This window comes from Cricetulus griseus, chromosome 2 (genome assembly GCF_003668045.3).
Source record: "Cricetulus griseus strain 17A/GY chromosome 2, alternate assembly CriGri-PICRH-1.0, whole genome shotgun sequence".
In the NCBI taxonomy this organism is placed as follows: domain Eukaryota; kingdom Metazoa; phylum Chordata; class Mammalia; order Rodentia; family Cricetidae; genus Cricetulus; species Cricetulus griseus.
Genome location: NC_048595.1, coordinates 100,055,324 through 100,078,562, shown reverse-complemented (window position 1 = coordinate 100,078,562; position 23,239 = coordinate 100,055,324). Strand labels below are relative to the sequence as shown.

The window sequence follows — 23,239 nt, the reverse complement described above, 5'->3', positions numbered from 1 at the left end:
TTCCCTGAGGAAGGATCTCTCAATCAAAACCAGAGCTGGCCAACATGGCTAATCCTGCTAGTCAGCTTGCCTTTGGGTTCAGTGGCTATTCCTACAGGGCATTTAAATGGATTATGGAGATCCAAACTCCCATGCTTGTAAGGCCAGTCCTTACAGAGCCTTCTCTCAGCCCTACAATCAGATTGTAAACTGTATTGTCTAACATTGCTTTCCTATCATGTTACAGACAGATCTCATAACAGAGTGCTAAGACCTGTTAATATAGGTGAAGGGCACACAGGTGTTCCATGTACACTTTCATAATAAGGATGCTGGGAGAGGCTGCTTTGAAAGGGGCAGCCATTGACTGTATTCCGTTACCCATTCTTCCCAATGTCAAATAACATCTGTTCCTAGTACTCATCTTTTGGTATAAATGCTATTCCTTTTCCAACTCGGGAAAATCACTGTAAAAATAGCTGATACCAGTTCTAGTCTAAATATGTACGCAAAACATTTTCTAAGTAAAAACATATTCTAAAATGGCAGGGAGATGAGAGTGGCACGGTGCACCTCTAATCCCAGCACACAGGAGGTAGTCAGGAGGACCAAAGGTTCAAGGCTAACTTTGGAAATCAATATGGCAGTTTCTCAGAAAATTGGGAATTGATCTACCTCAAGACCCAGCTGTACCACTCTTGGACATATACCCAAAGGACATCCTACCACAAGGACACTTATTCAACTATGTTCATAGCAGCTTTATTCATAATAGCCAGAAACTGGAAACAACTTAAGTGTCCCTCAACCAAAGGATGGATAAAGAAAATGTGGTTCATTTACACAATTGAGTATTAGACAGCTGTTAAAAACAATGACATCATGAAATTTGCAGGAAAATGAATGGAACTAGAAAAAATCATCCTGAGTGAGGTAACCCAGAAAGAAAACATGGTATGTACTCACTTATAAGTGAATAATAGTTGTAAAGTAAAAAAAAAAAAAAAATATGCTACAATCCACAGACCCAGAGAGGCTAAGTAATGAGAGCTTAAGGGGGGCACAAGGATCTCCGTAGGAAGCAGAAATTTCAAGAGTGGACTAGGGGTGGCTGGGGAACACTTATTCTGAACTGGCCATCTTCTGTAACCAGGCAAGACCTCAAGTGGAGGGATTAGAACACCAACCCAGGCACAAAACTACAACCTGCAGTGTGCCCAGCCTTCAGAGTATTCTGGGACCAAAGCCTAGCAGAATCGGTATCAAAGAGACCAGAGAGACTTCATGCAACAACTGATGGGAGCAGGTGCAGAGCCCCTGGAGTCCTGCAGAGGAGGGGGGGGGGAGGATCACAGGAACCAGAAGGTCGGGGACTCCATGAGAACACAACCCACAGAATCAACTGACCAGGGCTCTGGGGGGCTCACAGAGGTCAGGGAGCCTGTAGGGGTCTAATCCAGGTCCTCTGCATGTATGTTGCTGCTGAGTAGCTTGGTGTTCTTGTGGGATTCCCAACAGAGGGAGTAGAGGCTATCTATGACTTTCGCCTGCTTTGGGGGCCCTTTCCCTCCTACTGGGTTGCCTCAGACAGCCTTGATGAGATGTACCTGGTCTTATTGTAGCATGTTGTGCAGTGTCTTGTTGGTGTCCCTGGGAGACCTTCTATTTTCTGAGAGGAGATGGAAGGGGGTTGGATCTAGGGGAAAGGGGAGGTTGGCTGAGGGGAGGAAGGGGAAACTGCTGTTTGGATGGAAGAATAAAACAAAAAGAGTTCAAGGCTAGCCTCCATGACATAGCAGGTTCAAAGCTAGCCTGGGCAATAAAGTCATTTTAAAAATGTCATTTTAAAATGTCATTTTAAAAAGGAGAATGGGAGGAAGGAAGGGAGAGAAGAAGAGGGGAACAGGAGAAAGGAGATGGAAAGATGGAGTGTTATATTAGTCTCTTGTTTTGTTTCTGCCATAGACTAGGACAGACTACACATTTATCAGCAACAGAAAACATTGATTTGGCTCATGGCTCTGGAGGACAGGAACTCCAAGAACACAGCATCAGCATCAGGCAAGGGTCATCACACTGCCCTATAATATGCCAAAGAGCAACACAGAAAGTGAGACAGAGAAACTCAGGATGCCTCTGTCCTTTTGTGGAGATCCCAGTCCTCAGATGACACCATCAGGACATTCAAGAGGTCTGTACCCTCCAGAGCTAGTCATCCATGTCATCTCCCAAGTGTCTGCCCCTCCTTTCAATAGCTGGTTAAATGGCAACTAAAATTAGACATGTGTGTCGAAGGCAACATCCACACCTGACTTGGAATTATAGGTATTCATCTGGCTTTTATTTTTTTTAAGATTTATTTATTTATTATGTATACAGTGTTCCATCCGCATTTATGCCTGCAGGCCAGAAGAGGGCACTAGATCTCATTACAGATGGTTGTGAGCCACCATGTGGTTGCTGGGAATTGAACTCAGGACCCTTGGAAGAGCAGTCAGTGCTCTTAACCTCTGAGCCACCTCTCCAGCCCCCTGGCTTTTATTTTTTTAATTTTATTTTTATTAATGTGTGTATGTATGATGTGAGAGGGCACACATGTCAACACGTGTAGAGGCCAGGGGATAAGTTTGTGGAGTTGATTCTTTCCTTCCACTTTGGGTGGTGCATTCCAGACATCAGACTCGGTCACCAAGTCTGGGATCTCAGTGGGATCAGGGGAAGCTCACAGCATAAGTATCCTCTCTCTTTTTTCCTGGTGATGCTGTTTTGGGAGCTGCACATTTGCACCTCCTCACCAGATATACAGAAGCTACTGAAACCCAGAGCCAGAATAAATCCTAGAGATGGGTTTTTTCAGGGCTTGACACTGGATCAAAAAAACCAACACAGTTTCCATGTTAACTCTCTGTTATTCAGAGATGCAATTCATGGGAAAAGCTGGATAAATGTTTCCTTTTACCAACTTTCAGATAGTGTTGGTCCCTACCCTGCTCCCCCACAGAGTTTCTGTGTAGCTGTGGAACCTGTCCTGGAACTCACTCTGTAGACCAGGCTGGCCTCAAACTCAAAGATATCTGCCTGCCTCTGCCTCCTGAGTGCATTAAAGGCATGCACCCACCACCACCCAGCCCAAACAGTAATTTTTAATATCAAGTATCTAGTTGTTCACTTTTTCCTTTATGTTGGATTTTCAAAATTGTCTATTTTAATCAAAATCTACATGAGATCCTTACTTTGCTCCTGAAATAGCTCTTAATATTTTATAATCTCATCTTTCTCCATCTTTTCCCACTATTAGTTAACAATTTTTATTATTTTATGTGTATGTGTGTTTTACCTGCATGCACACTGTACATGCCTGGTACTTAAGAGGGCCAGAAAAGGGCAGGCATTGGATTTCTTGGAGCTGAGGTCACAGATAATTGTAAGCCTCCATGTGGGTGCTGGGAATTGAACCTACCTGGGTCCTCTGGAAGAGCAGCCAGTGCTTTTAACTGTTGAGCCATCTCTCTAGGCTCTATTATTATTATTGTTATTGTTATTATTGTTGTTATTATTATTATTATTATTATACTTCTTATTGAAGCCATAGAAATTGGAGCATAGTGGTACACATCTAGAATACTAGCACTCAGGACACAGAGGCAGCAGGATTTTGAGTTTGGGACTAACCTAGGATATATATTTAGATACAGCCTAAGAAAGAAAGAAAGAAAGAATGAAAGAAAGGAAGGAAGGAAGGAAGGAAGGAAGGAAGGAAGGAAAAGAAAAGAAGCTTTGCAGGCTGGGCATATTTCTGCACTGGGGTTGGGGGAATACCCCTTCTCTCTAATGGTTAATTTTATCAACTTGATTGAGTTGAGAAGCACCAACGTTAGTAAAGCACCTTTTAGGGTGTATCTGTGAAGGCATTTCCAGAGAGGATTATGGGAGAAACACCTAGAATGTGAGTGACACCATCCTGCTGAGCCATCTTGCCTGCCCTATTATTAAGTTTTTAAAGGCACGACACTGACACTATGATTTTGTTTTAATGAAGAATCCTTATTTTTATGAATAATATACTGAAATATTTATTGATAAAATAACACCACAGATATCCACCAAATAACGGGGAGGGGGTGCGGCGGGGAGGGTGGCGCAGACATATGGATGAAACAAGATTGGCCATGAATTGCCTCCAGGAGAGTCACAGGCAAGGTATCTGAAAGCAGGTACATTCACATGTGAGAAAGAAGGTTTGTGTGTGAGAGAGAGGGGGGAGGAGGGAGGGAGACAGAGAGAGAGAGAGAGAGAGAGAGAGAGAGAGAGAGAGAGAGAGAGAGGGAGATCTACCTCCCACCGCATCAGCATCAACTTTTAAGGATCGGTGACATCACCCAGTAAACTAAAAACCTAACGGTGAACGGGCTGCAGCAGTTCCCCTACGGGGTTTCCCAAGCTAGTTAACATCCCCTCCTCTCTTTTATTAGTCCTGTCCTAGTTCAGTCTTTCATCTCCAGTAGATGGAACCACCACACAGCCTTCTTCGGAAACATTCTCCCTCACTACAACCACCACAGCGCTCTTCCTAAAAGCAGGCTCTTCAGCCTGAAATTACTGCCACCAACATTAGTCCTCAAACATGAGTAAAGGGCCAGAATCCAGTGTTTGTTAAGCTTACCATGGACAGCTTAATTACTCGACAGGCCCACATTCCTAGTCTCTAGCCCCTGCACAAACTACAGAAAACAGATTCCCTCCAGGCCTGGTAGCACATACTTGTAATCCCAGTACAGGAGCCCCATGATTCCAAAGCCACCCTGTTTCACTCTCTCAGCCCGTAAGATCGCAAACAGTTTCTCAGTTAACTCTAATTGTGAAGAGTGCGTTTTGCTGGAAAGATGAACACGCACTGGCCTGCTCCACCGCCTCTGGGACGACTTCTCTCTCCAAACCCGCACGATTCCTTCCCTTATACGGCGCGCTACCCACCCACACGTCCGCACGGCCCGTCCTGCCTCGCTCCGTTCCGCCGCGAGGTGGCGGGAGGGTCCCGGGCGCCGGGAGCCCTCGGCAGGGATCCAGTGACGTCACGCAACCCTGGCGATGATTGGCTGTTTCGCGATGACCTTGAGGGGCGGAGTCAGTGACAGAGCCGGAAACGCCGGGAGCAGCGAAAGCCACGTCCCGAGACTGCGCGTGCGCACTCAGAGGCGCCCAACCGCTGTAGAGGCCTCTGCACCGCCTCCTGTGGCCTGAGGGGGCGTACTCGCGTCTACGCGCTGCCCGGCGCAACCTGCAGACAGGGGTCACACCGCCGCGGGCTGGGCGATAGCGAGGGGAGGATTCACCTGGACAGGAGGGGTGGCTCCGAGAGGTCCCTCTTAGTGACAGGAACACAAAGAGGAGGAGGGGGTGCAGCACTGAGGGGCTCTGGGTACGCTGATGGGCCGGTGTCACCCCAAGGAAGGGTCCCCCTGAAGGAGAGCGGGCTCCGAGGGGCGGGACCTTGCCGAGGGGGTGGGCTCGGGCGGAGGGAGGGGCTCCCTGGCAGGTGGAGGCTTCTCTTAAGAGAGGGTCATTAGGACAAAGAAGTAAGAGGGGTGGTCGCCGGGCGGGGCCCCGGAACCTGAACTTAGGGGGAATCGGGATGGAGTGAGGAGGGGTCGGGGCCGGGCAGGGATGCGGCAGAGGCTCCCTACGGGCCCGGGTACCACGGCCGCCCGAGAAGACAGGTGTTAGCGAGCCCCGAGGTTTAGGGTGTCGGGGTCAGAAGACCCTAGAAATGGGCAGTCGCGGTGGTGCGCAGGTAGCGGGGTTGATCGGTGGAGCCCAGGGCGCCGGCGGCTCGGCGCCCGCCGTCAACCCTTAAGTCCCTCAATTAATTATTCACGGCCGGCCTACGCGCGGGTGCGTACCTGAGGGGGCGTGGCCGGGCCGCAGCCCGCCCGGGCTCCAAGGAGTTAACCCCAGGCCGGGCCCAGCCCCGCCCCGGGCAGGCCGCGCAGCCTGAGCCCGGCGGCGAAGCGGAGCAGCAGCCGCCCGCCCGCCTCCGCCCGCGGGAGCCCGCCCGCCGGCGCCCCGGAGCGCCGCCGCCGCCCGCCCAGGCCCAGGCCCGCGCAGAGCGGAGAACCGCGGCGTTCCCCCGGGCCCAGCTCGCCGGCGCGGCGGGGGCGGGCCCGGGACCTTCGGCAGGTCCTCCGTCCTCCCGGCGGGAGCGGGAGTCCCGGCACCCGGGATCGGACTGGGCCGGCGCCCATGGCGAGCGCGGCCTGCCCGGGTCCCGGGGACCCGGCCATGTGAAGCAGGCCTGGCCTGGGGGCCCGGCCATGGCCGGGGAACGACCCCCACTGCGGGGCCCCGGGCCCGGAGAGGCGCCGGGGGAGGGGCCGGGGGGCGCAGGCGGAGGCCCGGGCAGGGGCCGGCCCTCCTCCTACCGGGCCCTCCGCAGCGCCGTGTCCAGCCTGGCGCGTGTGGACGATTTCGACTGCGCAGAGAAGATCGGGGCCGGTTTCTTCTCTGAGGTCTACAAGGTAAGACCCACAGGGAGAGTAGAGGGGCGGGACCGAGCCTTCCCCGGGAGGCTAGAACTTTAGAGGCCCACAGCCTGGGTTAGAGATCCAGTACTTTAGCCGGGCACACTCCGATCCTTGCCGCCCCCAGGTTCGGCACCGACAGTCGGGGCAAGTCATGGTGCTGAAGATGAACAAGCTCCCCAGTAACCGGAGCAACACGTTAAGGGAGGTGCAGCTGATGAACCGGCTCCGGCACCCTAACATCCTCAGGTGAACGGCCTAGCCCCTTGCCGGGCAGCTTGCTGGACCAGGGGGGCTAGGGGGGTGGGGAGGAAAGGTCCCTCGGGAAAGGAGGGAGATGCGGTGGAGCCCGGGCTCTTACCGCCTACTCTTCTATCTTCTCATGGTCTTTCAGGTTCATGGGGGTCTGTGTGCACCAGGGGCAGCTGCACGCTCTTACGGAGGTAAGCATTAGGTATAGGCCAGGAAAGAGGGAAGGCACCACACCTCCAAGTGAAAGTGTCAGGGGGTTTGGTGAATCTGCAGGGAGATTAAAAAGGAGCCACCTGAGACCTTGGGACCTCCTTCAACAGGAGGCGCCCTGAACTTTCCTTAGGGCAAACCATATACCGGAATCCTCAGCTAGAGTCATTCCGTGTATCCCTGAGAACAGTGCTGACCTATGGTACTTTCTGCCATATTTTGTATCTGTGCCCAACACAGGAACTAGCAGCCACACATGGGCTAGACTAAAGCAAGAGCTGGTGTGACTGAAGAACTGAATGCCTGATTGTATTTAAATGTATTAGCTGGCATAGCTACACCCAGCACTGCTGTGATGGACAGGGCAGCCTAGGGTGTAAGTGGGAACCTTAGAGCACACTCACCTTTCTGACCTCTGTGATTCTCCTGAGTGTCACCTGGCTTATCGGTGGCAGACAGTCATTCCCCTTCTCTTTCCCCTGTGTCCCAGTATATGAATGGGGGCACCCTTGAACAGCTGCTCAGCTCCCCAGAACCCCTATCCTGGCCAGTCAGGCTCCACCTAGCTCTGGACATTGCCCAAGGCCTACGGTACCTACATGCCAAAGGTGTGTTTCACCGAGACCTCACATCCAAGGTAGGCTGGCCAAGGTGGGTGAGAAAATGAAAGAGGGTTTGTGAGCATTACGTTGTGACTGGCCTGTGGATGTTGGCCTGTGGGTAGTAAATATGTTAGGATGTTGTGGTGACAAGGTGTTGGAAATTGTTAAAGAATGGGGCTAGGAGTGCTCTGAGGAACTGTCACACTGAGTATTGAATGTTGCTGCAATAATGGGGTGCATTGGAGAACTGAGAGGGAAGGTTGGGGTGATGCTGTAGTGACACAGGGTTTTGGGTATATACTGGAAGATCAGAAGCAGGTGAAGGGTGTGTGAGGATGCCTATGTGTGTGTGTCAGAACTGTCTGGTCCGAAGGGAAGACCGAGGCTTCACAGCTGTCGTGGGTGACTTTGGACTGGCTGAAAAGATTCCTGTGTATAGGTGAGGTGAATGTCCTTCATACCCCAAGCCTTCCAGGGATCCCCTATACATGAGTAAAGCCCCCAGTGATATTTTCCGTGGGTGGGGAGAAGGCTCGCCCCATCCCCTTTTCCCTGGGGGAGATGCCTAAATAGGCAGTTCTGACCACCCTGCTCCTTCAGGGAAGGGGCAAGGAAGGAGCCATTGGCTGTGGTGGGCTCCCCATACTGGATGGCTCCAGAGGTGTTGCGAGGAGAGCTGTATGATGAGAAGGTAAGAACCTCAAGTTCCCCCAGATATCTTGAGATGGAGCCCCATCCAACAACAACCCTACTAAATATTCAGAAGCATCCCCCCATACCCCTCACTGTTGCTTTCCAACACAAGATAACTGACAACTCCTCCCCTTGGCATGGTCCGTCTCCTACCTCCAGGCTGACGTCTTCGCCTTTGGGATTGTTCTCTGTGAACTCATTGCCCGAGTACCTGCGGACCCTGACTACCTACCCCGTACTGAGGTGAAGTAACGTCCACAATAAGTGTCTCATAACCAAGGAGGGCTCCTCCCAGTGTGGCACAAGCAGAGCCCAAGGAAGGCTAACTCGGCAGCCCCTCCTCTGTCCCCACAGGACTTTGGCCTGGATGTGCCTGCTTTTCAAACCCTGGTGGGAAAGGACTGCCCGCTGCCTTTCCTGCTTCTGGCTATCCACTGCTGCAGCGTAAGCTCCACTCCCTCCTGACCTGTCCTTGAGTTGTCTTCTAAGTCCTGGTGATAATGGGACTTAGAAGACACCCTTCTCCTGAGCCCTGAGTGACGCTGCCCTGTCTTTATCTGTCAGATGGAACCCAGCACCCGTGCCCCCTTTACTGAAATCACCAAGCACCTGGAACAGATCCTGGAGCAGCTGCCTGAGCCTGCTCCCCTCTCCAAGATGCTCCTTGCTGAGGCTCCCTTGCCATACAATCGGGGTAAGTGAGCATGGCCTTGACCCAACAGAAGTCCTGTCTCTCCTGAGACTCAGCTATCTGGAGGAGGCGGGGTCAGGTGGAGTCAGGCTGGATGGAGAGGCATCTCAGAGAGCCCAAGAAAGCAGAGGTAGGAAAGAAAAGGTAGAAAGGTAGCTGGAGGAGGGGCTGGTTATATGACTTGTCAGGTCAAGGCACTTGCATAAGGACCCAAGTCCTGAAAGCTTCCTCTGACCTCTGACCTTCACCTACAGCTCCAGCATCCTATGGTTCACACAGGTGTACACATAGACATATGAGTACCTCTTTTTTTTTTTTCATAAGGAAAAAAGGTAATTGGAAGTAACAGCTCTCCCTTCAGAGCACCTGTAGGACTCCTCCTGAGCTCTTGTCCCACCACCTTCCTGGGGGAATAAGGGCCTCACTCTGTGAGCAGATGCTGACAACAATGGTCATGTACCTCTCTTTCTACAGGGTCTGTTCCAAGAGGAGGTCCCTCTGCCACACTTCCCAGGCCAGACCCCCGGCTCTCCCGCAGCCGGTCAGACCTCTTCCTGCCACCTTCACCAGAATCACCCCCCAGTTGGGGGGACAATCTAACACGAGTCAACCCTTTCTCTCTACGGGAAGACCTCAGGGGTGGCAAGATCAAACTCCTGGACACACCCTGCAAGCCGGCCACTCCGCTACCCCTGGTACTGCCGTCGCCACTGACCTCTACCCAGCTGCCCTTGGTGACCACTCCAGAGACCCTGGTCCAGCCTGAGACGCCTGCCCGCCGCTGCCGCTCTCTACCTTCATCCCCCGAGCTCCCCCGAAGGATGGAGACTGCACTGCCAGGTCCTGGCCCTTCTCCCTTGGGCCCCTCAGCTGAAGAAAAGATGGAGTGTGAGGGCAGCAGCCCTGAGCCAGAACCCCCAGGGCTAGCTCCCCAGCTGCCTCTGGCTGTGGCCACTGACAACTTCATCAGTACTTGTTCCTCAGCCTCTCAACCCTGGTCTCCCAGATCAGGACCTCCCCTCAATAATAACCCCCCTGCTGTGGTGGTCAGTTCCCCACAAGGATGGGCTGGGGAGCCCTGGAACCGAGCACAGCATAGCCTTCCCCGGGCAGCAGCCCTGGAGCGGACAGAACCCTCGCCACCCCCATCAGCTCCCCGGGAGCCCGAGGAGGGCCTGCCCTGCCCTGGCTGCTGCCTTGGTCCCTTCAGCTTTGGCTTCCTATCCATGTGTCCCCGCCCCACCCCAGCTGTTGCCCGATACCGCAACCTGAACTGTGAGGCGGGCAGTCTTCTCTGCCACCGAGGGCACCATGCTAAGCCACCCACACCCAGCCTGCAGCTGCCTGGGGCACGCTCTTAGCAAGGCCTGTGACCTCAAGCTTCCAGCCTTGGCCTTCAGGATAGCCTGTAAGGACAGAGCGCACTTGCTGGACAAAGCCAACCCCAGATGGGCTGACTGGCTCTTCTCCCCGTCTAGGGGAGCCTCAGCGTGGTCTCAAAGACAGAGCACTTCCTATCCGACCCCTGGGTTTGCCTTCCCATGGGGATCACTGAACTAGACACAGCGTTGCTGACACACAAGACTAACACGTGCAAATTATTTAAAAATATTTCAATAAAACTGCCTGGCTGGCTCCGGGCCATCCATCCACTCAGCGGTTCGCCCTCCTCCCCTGACCCATCTCCAGTTTGAGAAGTTCTTAAGGAAGGCCAAAGTCCTCACTCTCTTCCCAGGAATAGTCCAGTTTCTAGGGCGGCTTTCAAGCAGGCAGCAGGTTGCCAGGCCAGGATCTTTTAGCTGAGCATGCCCAAGAGTGAGAGAATGCTGGAGGAATTGCAGTCTTCAGAATTGGCAGACCACAGGTTAAGGATGTAGGCCACAAGCTCTTGTTATGTGTCTGGAAAAATAAAGCATCAGTGAGCTCCAGTTGACTGTCACTAACCCTAATCCAGTTCACCCTATCTTCCAGCTCCCCTGTCCCAGGCCATATCTGTCCCCATTCCCTGCCCAGCCTGGCCCTACATAAGCAGACTGAGTCACTGGAGGTTGTGGATGTGACAGATTCAGGAACAAATTTACCTCTGTCCTCTGAGCCTCTGTCTACCCGTGCCCTCTATGCTTACCATTTCAGTGCAGGTGATCTCCACCAGGAAACGGGAAAGCTTCCAACTCACAAATGCAGGGATAAAGCTCTGTGCACGTAAATGATGAAAAACTCATCCATGACTCTTTAAATTTTTCTAGTTTTCTGCAGTATGGGCTTTAAGAATAAGATGGAAGTTTTGTGAATAGAATTGGGATACACAATGGAACCCTCCCTTCCCCTTGCTTTTTGTAAAAACCAGTCCAAGTCCCTATCTCCTGCTAAGGCCACTTGGTTCAGGTACAGATTTCTGAACTTCAGCTCAAATGGTTCTTAAGACCATGGAGAGAAAAGCTCACCAAAGTCATAAAAGATGAAAACTCCACCTAAGGAGCTGGGTTCACTGGTGCTCGCCTTTACTTCCTTTAAACCCAGGAGACAGGCAGGCATAGTATGTTCCAGGCCAGCCACTACACAGTAAGACAGTCTCAAAACCATGGAACATGAAGTAGCCACGCTACTTCAGGGTTCCTGAGACAAACCGCAGCTACTCTGCTGCTCTCCGCTTTCTGCTGGGGAATTCTAGTGGCCCAGTTTTCATGGACTATGCAAGCGCAGCCACAGTTTGGGCATCTTGTCAAGGCGTAGGGAGTTCAATATTAGTGTTTCTCTGGCTATGAAGCCCTAGCTAAATTCTCACCTCCCTCTGACAGATGACACAGACATCTACCTAATAACTGCTTTTGTGTTTTTGTTTTTGAGAGTCTTGCTATGTAGCCCAGGCTGGCCTTAATTCCCAATCCTACCTCAGCCTCCTGAGTGCTAGGATTAAAGGAATGTACCATTGCAATTTTTTTTTAAGTATGTGCTAGAGACCTCCAGGTACTATGGATGGAATGTGGGATAAGAATGCAGGTCAGTGAGATGGCTTAGCAGGTCAAGGCACTAAGCCTAGTGACCCAAGTGTAATCCCTGGAGTTCACATGGCAGGAGAGAACTGACTCCTGCAAGCTGTCTTCTGGCTGCCACAGGGCACCCCTCCCTCAACACATTTTTTTAATTAATATCTTAAACAGTTGTTAAATAGAAGAAACACGGAATTACAATGCTGACTTGTAGAAGTTTTGGGAGCAAGGCCTAACAAATCCTATCAGTATGCCTTTATAAGACACTGAGTTGACAATACCTCGAAATCTCATCTCGCTGATAGTGTTCTTCAGTCTGCTGGATCCAATATGACTTTGCATCATTTAGCAACTTCTTTAAGCTGCTGGGCAGAGAAACCCAATGGGAGTAGCTCTGTAAAAAGTAAGAATATGGAATAAAATGGGGACACCCTAGGAGGCCTATGTTTTACTTAGCAAGAGACCATGCCCATTTAATACATAATCATCCTCTCAGTGCCACCAGATACAGCCCACTCTCCATTTCACCTCCAAGCTGAGTAAGAATTTGGAGTGGAGGCAGTCTGAACTTCTAATCTTGGGTAATCGAGTGTCAGGGTCTGGCCCCAGTCTGCCTGAGAGGCACGAGAGCTGATGAACAGTTAAGCAGTCAAGGGGCAGGTCAGCAAGCCAAGACACACTAAAGTGGAGATGGTTCAGACATATCAGCTCTCACCAATGTTAAGCAATAGCAACACAAGACTGAGAAGATACCGAAGCTGGTGCCACATCTCCTGGCACTAGTGTGACTGTCCATATCTGTCACGGGGAAGCAATGCAAACCATGGCATGTGGCAGACATACACTGCCACTTCTGACTCAATGACACACCTCCCTTTACCAATGGTACCCACTTGAGAATATGGATAAGGGTGTGCTTACTGAGTAAGAATACTTATCAAGTGTCCATAATGTTGCCAGTTGGGAAGACAGAGATATGCAGTATTTTCGGCTCTCCTCAAAACTTCTGAGAGTGCTTGAGATATAGAAGCATCTTCCCTGTTCTCGTGTCCATCCCAGCGGACAGCAGGTGTCTACAAAGCAGAAAGAATATGACAGTCACAACACTTGGAATAAAGTGACCAGTTAGCCAGCTGGTTGCTAACAGTAGTCCCTCAGGTCTACTCTTGACATCTTCATCAACTTTAGTGCTTGATCTTTGCAATCTTTCTGCCTTTTCTGGAAACATTTTACTTCTTAACAATGTGGGAAGATTATTTTAGTGGAGCTAGTGTTACTGTCCCTTGCCTGGGCTCCCACATTGATCAATGGGCTTCTCAGGCATTCATTCATTCACTGATTCCATTTACTTCCTAACACATCTCCACTGCACATTCAAAGTTTTGCCTCTGTCCTCGACCCCTGACCACATCTTTCTCCACAACGCCATAAGCAGATAGACTTGGTTCCTGTTTTTCTGAAATTACAAACACCTCCATTTCTATATTTTCACTTAAAGATGCCTGGCTCTGTTGTTTTCCAGGTTACCTTTTAAAAATGAACATCCTCTTTAACATCCCACACCTCTTTCCATTTGATCCATCAGTCCTAGCTCTATCACTCAGAAAGCATTCCCTATCCACTGACTCGCCCGCCCTCCCCCCTCCCTCCCTCTCTCACTCTCTCTCTCTCTCTTCCCCCCCTCTCATCCATCTACATTTTCTTATGTCCCCATCAAGCTTCAAGCTTCTCCCATTGATCTATACTGTGGCAACTTAAAGGAATTTTTTAAAATCAGTGTGACTGACTTGAAGAGAGTGAGAGAATAAGAAACATGCTGAAAGGTAGGCAGGGGCCTTGAAAGTCATGTTAAGGAAAGAGGGGGCTGGAGGGAGGGAGAGAGAGAGAGACACAGAGAGGGAGAGGGAGAGGATCTCATAATGTAGCCTAGGCTGGGCTCAAATTCCTCATCCTCCTGCCTTAGCTTCCTAAATGCTGAAGTACAAGTGTGTGTGCCACTATGTCTGGCTCTGGACTTTTTATTATACTATTAGGAAGAGAAAATAATGTCAGGTTTTTCATAGAGGAGTTTTGCTCTCTATCCACATCCCATGTCTGGGCATATACTGGAGTGTATTATACCCCTTTACTACTTAGATAACTAATTAGAATGGCATGGCCTAGACCGGGACAGCATGATTAGATTTGTGGGTTTTTTTTTAAGGATTTCCCCATAACTAGAGTTGGGCCAATGGTTAAAGCACTTGCCACACAAGCATGAGTTCCAAACTTAGAATCCCCAGATCCTGAGTCTGGTGACTTAAATGAGAACGGCCCCCATAGACTCATATATTTGAATGCTTGGTCCCGAGTTGGTGGAACTGTTTGGGAAGGACTAGGAGGTGTGGCCTTGTGGAAGGAGAGGAGTCAGTGGAGGCAGGTGGTGAGGTTTCAAAAGACTTCTACTACTCCCATGTGTTCTCTCTGTGTCCCACTTGAGGAGCAAGATGTGAGCTCTCAGATGTTCCTGCCATCATGCCTTCACTCTGCCATCGTGGATCCTAACCCTCTGAATCCACAAACCCAATTAAACTCGTTTGCGTTACCTTGGTCTTGGTGTTTTGTCTCAGCAATAGAAAGTAACTAAGACACCAGTGAGTGGTAGCCATCCTATCATACCTGCCGTGGAAAGCAAAGAATCCCCACAGAAAGCTGCCATATTGATGAGCTCTGAGTTTGACCAAGAGATCCTGCCTCAGTGAATAAAGTAGAAGAGCAATCAAGGATGAAACTTTGCGTCAAAGAAACTGTGCACACACACACACATGCATACATACGCACATACAAACACACACACACACACACACACACACACACACACACACACACACACACACATGAAAATGAACAGATGAAAAAAAAAGGAGGAATACAGGTAGGCTAGGTGGAATCGTTCTGATGAGTTGATAATGGCAGTACCTGCTGAACATGATGGAAAAGGCACGATGGAGAGGGAGTCACTGCGAAAAGCAGACAGACTACTGCAGAGCAGAACCTCAGTGGCACCAGGCTGATCAATGGTACAATTTATCACACCTGATGCAGGCCTATACTAAATTGTCAGCTGGGCTCATCCAGGATTGAGTTTTCAATCAGTCTAGTGCACCAGGACCAGGAAACAAAAGAGTGGGTGATTGGGTAATAGGCTCTGGAACCCAAGATGGATTGAGAGAGAAGTGAGGATAAGAGATAGCTGTGGGAAAGAAAGAAAACTGGGACTCCCCAGGCTGGATGCCTTGGGAAGGTGGGAGGAGAGTAGAGAACCCTGTAGGGCTGGGTAGCTACAATCGAAATAGATGTCTACACCCAAGCTGTGAACAGATGGGCACCACGGGACATGAAGGTCTAAAGTGTAGATATGGGAATGGGTGGCAGCACTGGCAAGGGACTGAGAGTCATGGAAAATAAGGTGAAGGAGAGTGGCTAGGAGATGGCTCAGTAGTTAAATGTGTTTGCCACAAAAGCATGAGGACTTTAGTTCAGATACCTGGCACCCATAGAAAAAGTAGAGCTGAGCTTGGCCATGCTCTACATTGAGTGGAGAAAGCCTATCTCAAAAACTATTCTCCAACGACACACACGGGAGTGGGGGGGGGGGCGGGGGAGCGGAGAAAGAGCACACACTCACGAATGCACACATGCACACAGAGACACCAGAGGCATAAGATGAGAGCTAGGGGCGTGTGAAAGGTTCAGGCATTATGCTGGCCTGTCTCTCTGTTATAAAAAGCTTTTTAACAAAACATTTTAAATGCCATATTCTCTAGATCTCTGAGCATTTGAGGACTGTCTGTTTAGTATCTCAGCAGTTAAAAGTTTGCCTTTAGTTAGAGAAAAATCCCTTTTTGTAATAAAAGCTGTACCTTTGTAAACGGCTTACAGGATGGACTGAGTGGTATAAATATTTTGTTAGTTTGAAATAGACCTTTGTGATTTTAAACTTTCATCATTATTTAAAGATACATGAGTTAAATTTAAGTTGTATGGACCTAGCTTATATTTTAAGTATAGTTAAATTAGACCTTTATGACTTTAAATGTTTACCATCATTTAAAGATATATAGCAATTTAGAAATATGAGACTTAACAGTTTAAGTTGCATATAGAGCTAGATAAGTATAAAATTAAATTCAATCTTGCTGTCTTAAGCTTGGTGGAAGCATCTAGATGCCCCCTGGGTCAGAAAGAGATTTGGACAATGTGATGTAGGTTGCTGGAGATTTCTTTGTGCCTCTGCCCCCATGATCTGCCATATAGCTGGGTGCATCCCCCTAAACCCAGTGTTCTTCTCAGTAACCAAGTTGCATAGCCCACCCAGGTCAGCCACTGCTCTGGCTCACTGCCCCTTTCCTGAATAACTCACTGGCTGCTGAGAACTAGGCAGACCCAGTCACTAGACACTCCTGGATTCAGTCCATCCCTCACAGGCGGTCTGCCCCACCTCCCTGAAACCTCCCAGAAGATACCTGAAGAACAAGAGAGGCGGCTCCTCAGTGTGTCCTGAACTTTGATCAGCCTCTGGTTCAAGTCCCTCCTCCTCTGCTCCTCCCTTTCCAAATTCTCCTTGGTCCTCTGTCCCTCAGACTGACAGGCTTGTAGTTGCTGCTCAGTGGCTTCATGGATTTTCTGCTTCTCCTGTAAAGTGCTCTGACTCAGGGTCAGCTTTGTCTGGGACTCCTGCAGATCCACCTCCTTCTGCCCCAGCTGAGCTGTCTTCTGCCTGAGCTGCTGCCACAAGGTGCTGTTGGTGGCTTCCAAAATCCTGGTTACCTGCCGGAATTGCTGAGACACCTGCAGATCTGTTTGGCCATGGAAGACACTGGTTGGGTGTAGCAACACACACCTGTATCCCTGTCTAGGGAAGGCTGAGATAGGTGCCCAGGCCAGCCTGGGATACAAATGGAGAACTGGGGGGGGGGGCGGGGGCAAGACACAGATGGGGGACTTGAGAGCGCTTCCTCCTGCTGGTGCTCTAAGATTGCATTATCAACCTTTCTGCTTATGTAACTTCCTGTATAATGTGCTGAATTTAAGATCTGTCTGCCCAGTTTGAGGAACTCCTGAAGTGGGTAAGGATAACCTAGGAAGGCAGGGCATTCTAGGACAGACCCAAAAGCCAAGGGTGTCAGGACAGTGTCTTTGAGCCTTCCTGATGAAAGGCGAGTTGGGCGGAGAGAGAAGGGGAGATGTTTAGAAGGAGAGGGGCATGGGGATACCCATACTCACAGCGAACTCCCAGGCAGATGGCAGCCACCCCTAACATCAGACAGGCCAGGAGAAGGCCCAGCAAGAAGTATTGCAAGCCGACTGTGGGACCTTAGGGGACAGAGATGAGGGACAGTCAGTCCCGGGGAAGGGTGTCCACGTGGGGACACATAGAGAATGGAAATCGCTCCTAAGCGGGCTCTGTCAGTCAGGAAATAGGGGCTGGGGATTGTAACTGGTGAAACGGATTGAAGGGGGCATTACCCGGCGGAAGGAACTAAACTTCATACAGGGAAAGGGACCTGGAGGCATGTGACTAGGGACCATCGGAACAGGGGAATTGTGGTCTGGATTGACTGCAGGTGCGAACAATCGAACAATCGCTCCGGTGATGAGGTGGAGTGGCTGGGCTGTCGTTCAAGTCCCAGAAAGAGCAGCGGAGGGCAGAACCCAGCCCCACCCCTCCAGGACACACACGCATGCGGCATCTGGCATCCCTGCCCGCTGCCCGCAGGTGGGCTGCGGGTGAACGCAGGCTGGAGCTGCGGGGGTGGGAGGGGGAGATACACACAACGGGGAATCCGCCCTCCAGCCGGCGACTTCACGGAGCTCCATGACGCAGTTGGCTGCTCTGACCTGACGCCTGCCGAAGGGGAACGTCCCAATGAGGGTGGAAAGTCCCCGTAATTCCCTTCCCCCGGCCCCACACCATGCTGAGACCTTTGTCGTGGACTAAGTGCTATGGGACAGTCACTCTCGGGACTTCCTCTGCTGCCCCAGGACTCATGTCCCTTGGCCTTCGGGGCTTGGGGGAGTGGTCCCTGCTCACCTCCTGCTTGCCCCCAGAAATGCCACGCAGTGAAGTCCTCTCTCCGGAAGCCCTTCTTGGGTCGCCCTGTCCACACCTCATATCCCTCCTCTCTCTCCTGGGTCTCCCTTTATCACCTCTGTATCATTTCCTTGGGGTCCCTTGTCTGTGACTTCTCATCCTTCAACATCTCTTCCCACTCTTGTTCCCCACCCATCTCGCACCCGGCTGCCCTGATCCTCCCCCCAGCTTACCGCGAGGACGTTCAACTTGCCCCTGACTCTTAGCTTGTTCTCAAGTACAGCCCTGCTGCTTTCTCCAAGACTGCTCTACACTCGCCAGATAAACACAGCCTTCGTAGATAAACACACCCTTCCCGGGGCCTCCATACCTGCTTTGTCCACTCGTGCAGGGGAAGACAAGCCTGATGGTCCTCCTGGGACCGGAGACACTTGCACATTCTCATAGGTGAGTTCTCCATCCTCATAGGCCTCACAGTCTGGAAGAGGAAGGTCCGAAGTAGGAGGAGTCTGCAATGGGGACTGTGGAATGAGGGTGGAATATGAAGGGGGGCAGCAAGCAGGACTTACCCTGTCCTAAGTGGTTAGAGATGCTGTTCTTCAAGGGCACTTTCACAAAGCGCAGGTCTGCATAGGTGATGGCATCAGCCATGGCCTTGGGCACCTCTGCCTCAAGGTCTTCCAGCTAATCCACGGGCCACTCTCCTCTCTTAGACATTGAGTTCTCTCTGACTGTGATGCTCCGTGCTTTGTGCTGTGACCCCAAGTCACAAAAGAGGAAGGCGGCTGGCAGATGGACTCAATGAAGCAGAAGAGGTCCCTGGGTTGAAGCCAGAAGACCAAGGAGGGCTACCAAGGTCCAAAGTACAGACACTGACGCTAGCCTGGACCTGTGTCCAGCCAGTGCCCTTCCCCACCTATCCTAGACCCACTCTGTCCTCCACAGTACTTAAGATCCACGCACCAGTCTGGTGTGTTCTCCGGTTGTCCACTCCCTCTGGGCTGCCATTCACTGAGATCAGTGTACACTTGGGACTCTTCTCTTAACTGACCCAGGGCACGCACCAATCACTGCTCCAGGTTGCAGCTTCATCCTCAACCATTAGATTTGGGGTTCCTATTATGGAGCCTTAGCTTCTCCTCATTCTAGGGTGCCCAGTAGGGCCATGGCTTACCAGGAGGGTTCCTTAATTTGGTAGCTTAGATAAGGTTCATGTCCCCCATTTAGCATGGAGCGCTTCTGACTCCCCTCCTGCTTGCTGAACTGTCACCCAGAAACCATTCTTGGGAATGTGAGGATGCAAGGGAGGCAGGAAGAAGCTGGTTTTCCTCTGTGAGCACCCCAGACTCCCCATTGTACAGCTTTTTCCTGCTGTCTACCTGAACACACCTGTGACCAGGTCTGTCTCCTTCTCTCACACATCCTCTCCTCTGGCATCCCCTGTGTTCCCACACCAGAGCAGTATCAGGGATCAATGTCCACTCAGCAGGGGCTCAGGAGCAGCTCTGGGCTGTGCTGAAGGGCTAGCCTGGAGTAACAATAGTTCTTACATACCTCCTAGGGAGGGAGGAAAGGAAACTGAGTGTGGGATTCAAGAAGGGAAGTGGTGGGCTGGAGAGAAAGCTCAGTGGTTAAGAGTACTGGTTCGATTCGAAGCACCCACATGGCTGTTCACAACCATCTGTAATTCCAGTTCTAGGAGATCTGACACTCTCTTTGACCACCTCAGTCATCAGCCTGGTACAAACATACATTCAGGCAAAACACTCATACATATAAAAATAATATAAAATAAAACTTAAAAAAGAAGAAAGTGGTGGCTGTGGCTTCCTAGGAAGCGGCGAGGCAAAGAAATGTCCCATTGTTATAGTTAATTTTTTCTTTTAGCGGTCCTAGGGGCTGGAGGTGTAGCTCAATGGTACACTAGGAGTATAATGATCTGGGCTTACTTCCCAGAACATGTAGACATGCATATAGTCCAAACATTGTCCACCATACTCATCCCCAGAGAAAAAGGACACTTGGCCAAGTGTAGTGGCACACACCTTTAAACTCAGAAATCAGGAGGCAGAGGCAGGCACAGGTATATTCCTGTGAGTCAGAGGCCAGCCTGGTCTACACCATGAGTTCCAGGCTGGCCAGGGTTATGTAATGAGACCCTGTCTCAGAGAGAGAGAGACAGAGACAGAGAGACAGAGACAGAGACAGGGAGACAGAGAGATACAGAGACACACAGAGAGAGACACACAAAGAATCAGTCACACGGAGAGAAGAGGCATTTGCAGAGGAGACTACCAAACCTACTAAGTTGTTGTGGGTGAAGAGGTGAAGAGGGCCCAGTTGACAGTGGCAGGAAGGTGAGGCTTAGAGCCGCAGTACCCAGAGGGACTATATAATATTCTTTTACCACATTGTTGCCTCTTAAAGGAATCACAAAAGGCCTTCATGGCTGGGGGTTGGAATGAGCTGGAGCCGGATGAGGCACGGAGGTGAGAAAAACCCACCCCCTTTGAACCACATCCGCCCACCACCACCACCACCCACCCACACACACACACACACACCAGCTGTCCTGCAGCTGTGGGGAGGAAGAAAGAGAGGTAAAGTTCCTCACTACATGCAACCAACTCTTGTGACTGGTGGTATATAGCAGGGCTAGGCGATGGTGGGAGAGCTTTCTCAAAGTAGCACAGGAGAGCCTGCCTGCCCCAGAGAAAGTGACCCATGGGGCAGAAGAGCAAGCACACTGTCACCCGAGGAAAGTGTCTGAAAAGAGGCAGGTGCAGGAAGCATCTGTGTGCGCTTGCATGTGCACAGCTCCTATACTTTGTGGCCTGTTAGGGGTGTTGTGGGAGGTGAGTGTCTTTGTCAGAGAGATGCCTTTTTTTTTTTTTTTTTTTTTTTTTGCCACAGCAGGGAATGACGAACCCTTTCAGAAAATTCATCACAGGTCAAGCCAACACGTTTTACAAGTATTTCCTTTTTGAGGTTCGTTTGTGTTTTAAGGGTTCTCTGCAGCAGCTGTTAACGGTCCCTGCTAGACTAAAGTTTCCAACAGCCCAGCCTTCCTCCAGGCTCAGGGCCTCCCCCAGATACTAGCAGTGGACTGGTGACTCCCTGGGGACCTTGGGGCATGTGAGAGTGAGTGGGAGGGCACAGAGCAGCTGGTGTCAGGGATGGGTGGGGACAGTTAGGGCCACTGCATCTGTGGCACAAAAGCTGTGGGTGTGGTCAGAGTGAGTGACTATAAGGACACTGGCAGGAATTCCCTGGACCATAGACAATGTCTCCATTTCCAAAACCCCAGTACACAGGTGAACATGACCTGGATGTCAGGTTAGATGCCCAAGCCTAGCTTCTAATGTGCACTGGAAACAGCATCAGGGACCCTCATGCTGTCTCCAAGAAACAAGAAAGTGGCACTGAGATGGATCTGGGCTTGAATGGCCCAGAGGTCTTCATCAGGAGTGGTCTGGATTTCTCTCCTTTTCCCCATCTTGGTGATGGTGAACTATCTCTTCATGACATCCTGCAGTCCCTTCAGTCTTAGGCCAGCTTGTAGTGTCTATGTCAAAGCTCCCCTGGAGGATACAATGTGACAGATCCTGGGGATGTCCGGGAGCACTGCTATCCCTTGATTGACTTCTAAGTGATCTTACATTTTACAGATGGGAAACAGAATGAGGAAGGGTCAATCCTTGCCCTTCCTGGGTGTGTATGAAAGTCTTTGCAATATTGGCGTTCATGTTACCTTTCAAAGCTGAACACCCACAAGTCTGGAACTCGGTTTTCCCCACAGTCCCATGTCAACAACACTGAGGGTTTAAGAACTTCGAGGTCAGAGTTGTGCATTTCAAGTCCACAGTCTGAGATTTGACATCAAGAGGACAAACACCACAGCCTTGCCTTGCCCTGACCTGCCCCCCACTCTGCTTACTACAGAGAACGGATTGTCTCACTAAGGCAGGGGGCCCAACTGTGAATATGCTATGTGAAAGGGGTTCATCTGTGTCATTTCGGTCATGCAAATCCCGCAGACATCAGGAAACTGAGCTAAACTCTATCTTCATCACCACTACAACCACTGGTCTTGGTGGAACCCTAACCTACTGATAGTGACAGACTAAGGACACCCCAACAGTTCATACACTAACCCCAGCTGCCTATGTGTATGTGACTTCACCTGGCAAGATGTAGATGCCCTTATGTGAAGACCCTTTAGATGGGCGATCACCCTTTCTATTCTGGCAGTCCCAGGTTGATTTCAGGGGACCTCAGAGGAAGATCTTTTCCCAGCTAGGGGAAGAAAAGCATCCCAGAAGGAAGAAGGCTCAAAGAGATGAGATGCAAAAGCTCACCCCTTGCTGGTTTTGAAGGGAAGGGATCCAACAGCCAGGGAGTCCAGGCAGCTTCCAGAAACCAGTAGAACAAGGAAGCCCTAGGGACACCTTAACGTCACTTTCATCAGAGCACTGTGTGGTATACTTGCTGACCCGAGTCCAGTTCCCACATCTGACATCTCAGAACTGCATGTAACTCCAGCAGGAAATCCCCAGGGTTGTCCAATGTTCTGTGGCTTCCTTGGGCGCGCGCACACACACACACACACACACAAAATTTTTTTAATTACCTTTTAAAGAAAACTTGCAGAGTCATTTTATTTTATGTGAATAAGTGTTTGCCTGCATGTATGTGCACCAGGTGCACGCCTGGCACCTGAGAAGAGGACACTGGAACTAGAATTACAGATGGTTGCGAGCTACCCTGTGATGCTGGGAATTGAATCTGGGTCCCCTGCAAGAGTAACCAGTGCTTTTAACCACTGAGCCACCTCTCTAGCCTTCCAAATACAACAACCAAAGGTCATTGAGGTTGGACCCACCCTTCCTAGTCAGCAGCTTGCAGAATCGGGCTTGGAAGTCAGGACTTTTTGATGACTGGTCAGAAGAGGGGGGCATCTTTGTCGTAATGCTGATCCTGGTGGAGACGTGACACTGTGTACTGCCTGGAAGGCCATTAATAGATAACCATCTAAACCTCACAAGAGTATTGTTTAGCTGTAGGATTTCTGGTAAAGAACAGAGACATACCAAGCCATCGTCCCTTCCCTAAGACTAAATTCAAGCTGGGTGTTGGTGGCACAGGCCTTTAACCCAACACCCGGGAGACTGATACAGGTGGATCTCTGTGAGTTCAAGGCCTGCCTGATCTATATACCAAATTCCAGGACA

General features: G+C 50.6%; 2 protein-coding genes across 4 annotated transcripts; one reads left to right on the top strand and one right to left on the bottom strand.

Annotated features, from left to right (window-relative positions):
- Window positions 1-6,258: 6,258 nt before the first annotated feature.
- Window positions 6,259-10,873, top strand: Tesk1 (testis associated actin remodelling kinase 1). Its single transcript, XM_027403250.2, has 10 exons — window positions 6,259-6,494; window positions 6,625-6,746; window positions 6,892-6,940; window positions 7,450-7,596; window positions 7,918-8,000; window positions 8,162-8,252; window positions 8,414-8,497; window positions 8,609-8,698; window positions 8,819-8,948; window positions 9,420-10,873. The coding sequence occupies exons 1-10, from the start codon at window positions 6,291-6,293 to the stop codon at window positions 10,304-10,306; spliced, it is 1,887 nt and encodes a 628-aa protein (XP_027259051.1). The 5' UTR covers window positions 6,259-6,290; the 3' UTR covers window positions 10,307-10,873.
- A 201-nt stretch (window positions 10,874-11,074) lies between these two features.
- Window positions 11,075-18,848, bottom strand: Cd72 (CD72 molecule). 3 transcript variants are annotated; one of them, XM_035439910.1, is made up of 8 exons: window positions 18,578-18,848; window positions 18,379-18,486; window positions 17,751-17,822; window positions 17,201-17,290; window positions 16,441-16,773; window positions 12,857-13,008; window positions 12,217-12,329; window positions 11,075-11,207 (listed from the first exon to the last, which is right to left on the bottom strand). In XM_035439910.1, exons 1-8 carry the CDS (start codon window positions 18,657-18,659, stop codon window positions 11,075-11,077), a joined length of 1,083 nt encoding a protein of 360 aa, XP_035295801.1. In that variant the 5' UTR covers window positions 18,660-18,848. The 3 variants fall into 3 exon arrangements, with proteins under 3 accessions (XP_035295801.1, XP_035295802.1, XP_035295803.1); XM_035439911.1 differs by having other exon boundaries at window positions 12,217-12,327; window positions 12,870-13,008; XM_035439912.1 differs by having other exon boundaries at window positions 12,235-12,327; window positions 12,870-13,008.
- Window positions 18,849-23,239: the final 4,391 nt, after the last annotated feature.

Bases quoted from the DNA above. Each gene is read 5' to 3' on its own strand.
- Cd72 (XM_035439910.1), bottom strand. From the start codon at position 18,659: ATGGCTGATGCCATCACCTATGCAGACCTGCGCTTTGTGAAAGTGCCC. The intron at 17,823-18,378 runs GTATGGAGGCCC...CCCCTTCGGCAG, and splicing joins TGCACGAGTGGACAAAGCAG to GCGTCAGGTCAGAGCAGCCA. The intron at 17,291-17,750 runs GTGTGTATCTCC...CTGTCCCCTAAG, and splicing joins TGGAGGGCGGATTCCCCGTT to GTCCCACAGTCGGCTTGCAA.
- Tesk1 (XM_027403250.2), top strand. From the start codon at position 6,291: ATGGCCGGGGAACGACCCCCACTGCGGGGCCCCGGGCCCGGAGAGGCG. The intron at 6,941-7,449 runs GTAAGCATTAGG...CCTGTGTCCCAG, and splicing joins AGCTGCACGCTCTTACGGAG to TATATGAATGGGGGCACCCT. The intron at 8,001-8,161 runs GTGAGGTGAATG...CTGCTCCTTCAG, and splicing joins GAAAAGATTCCTGTGTATAG to GGAAGGGGCAAGGAAGGAGC.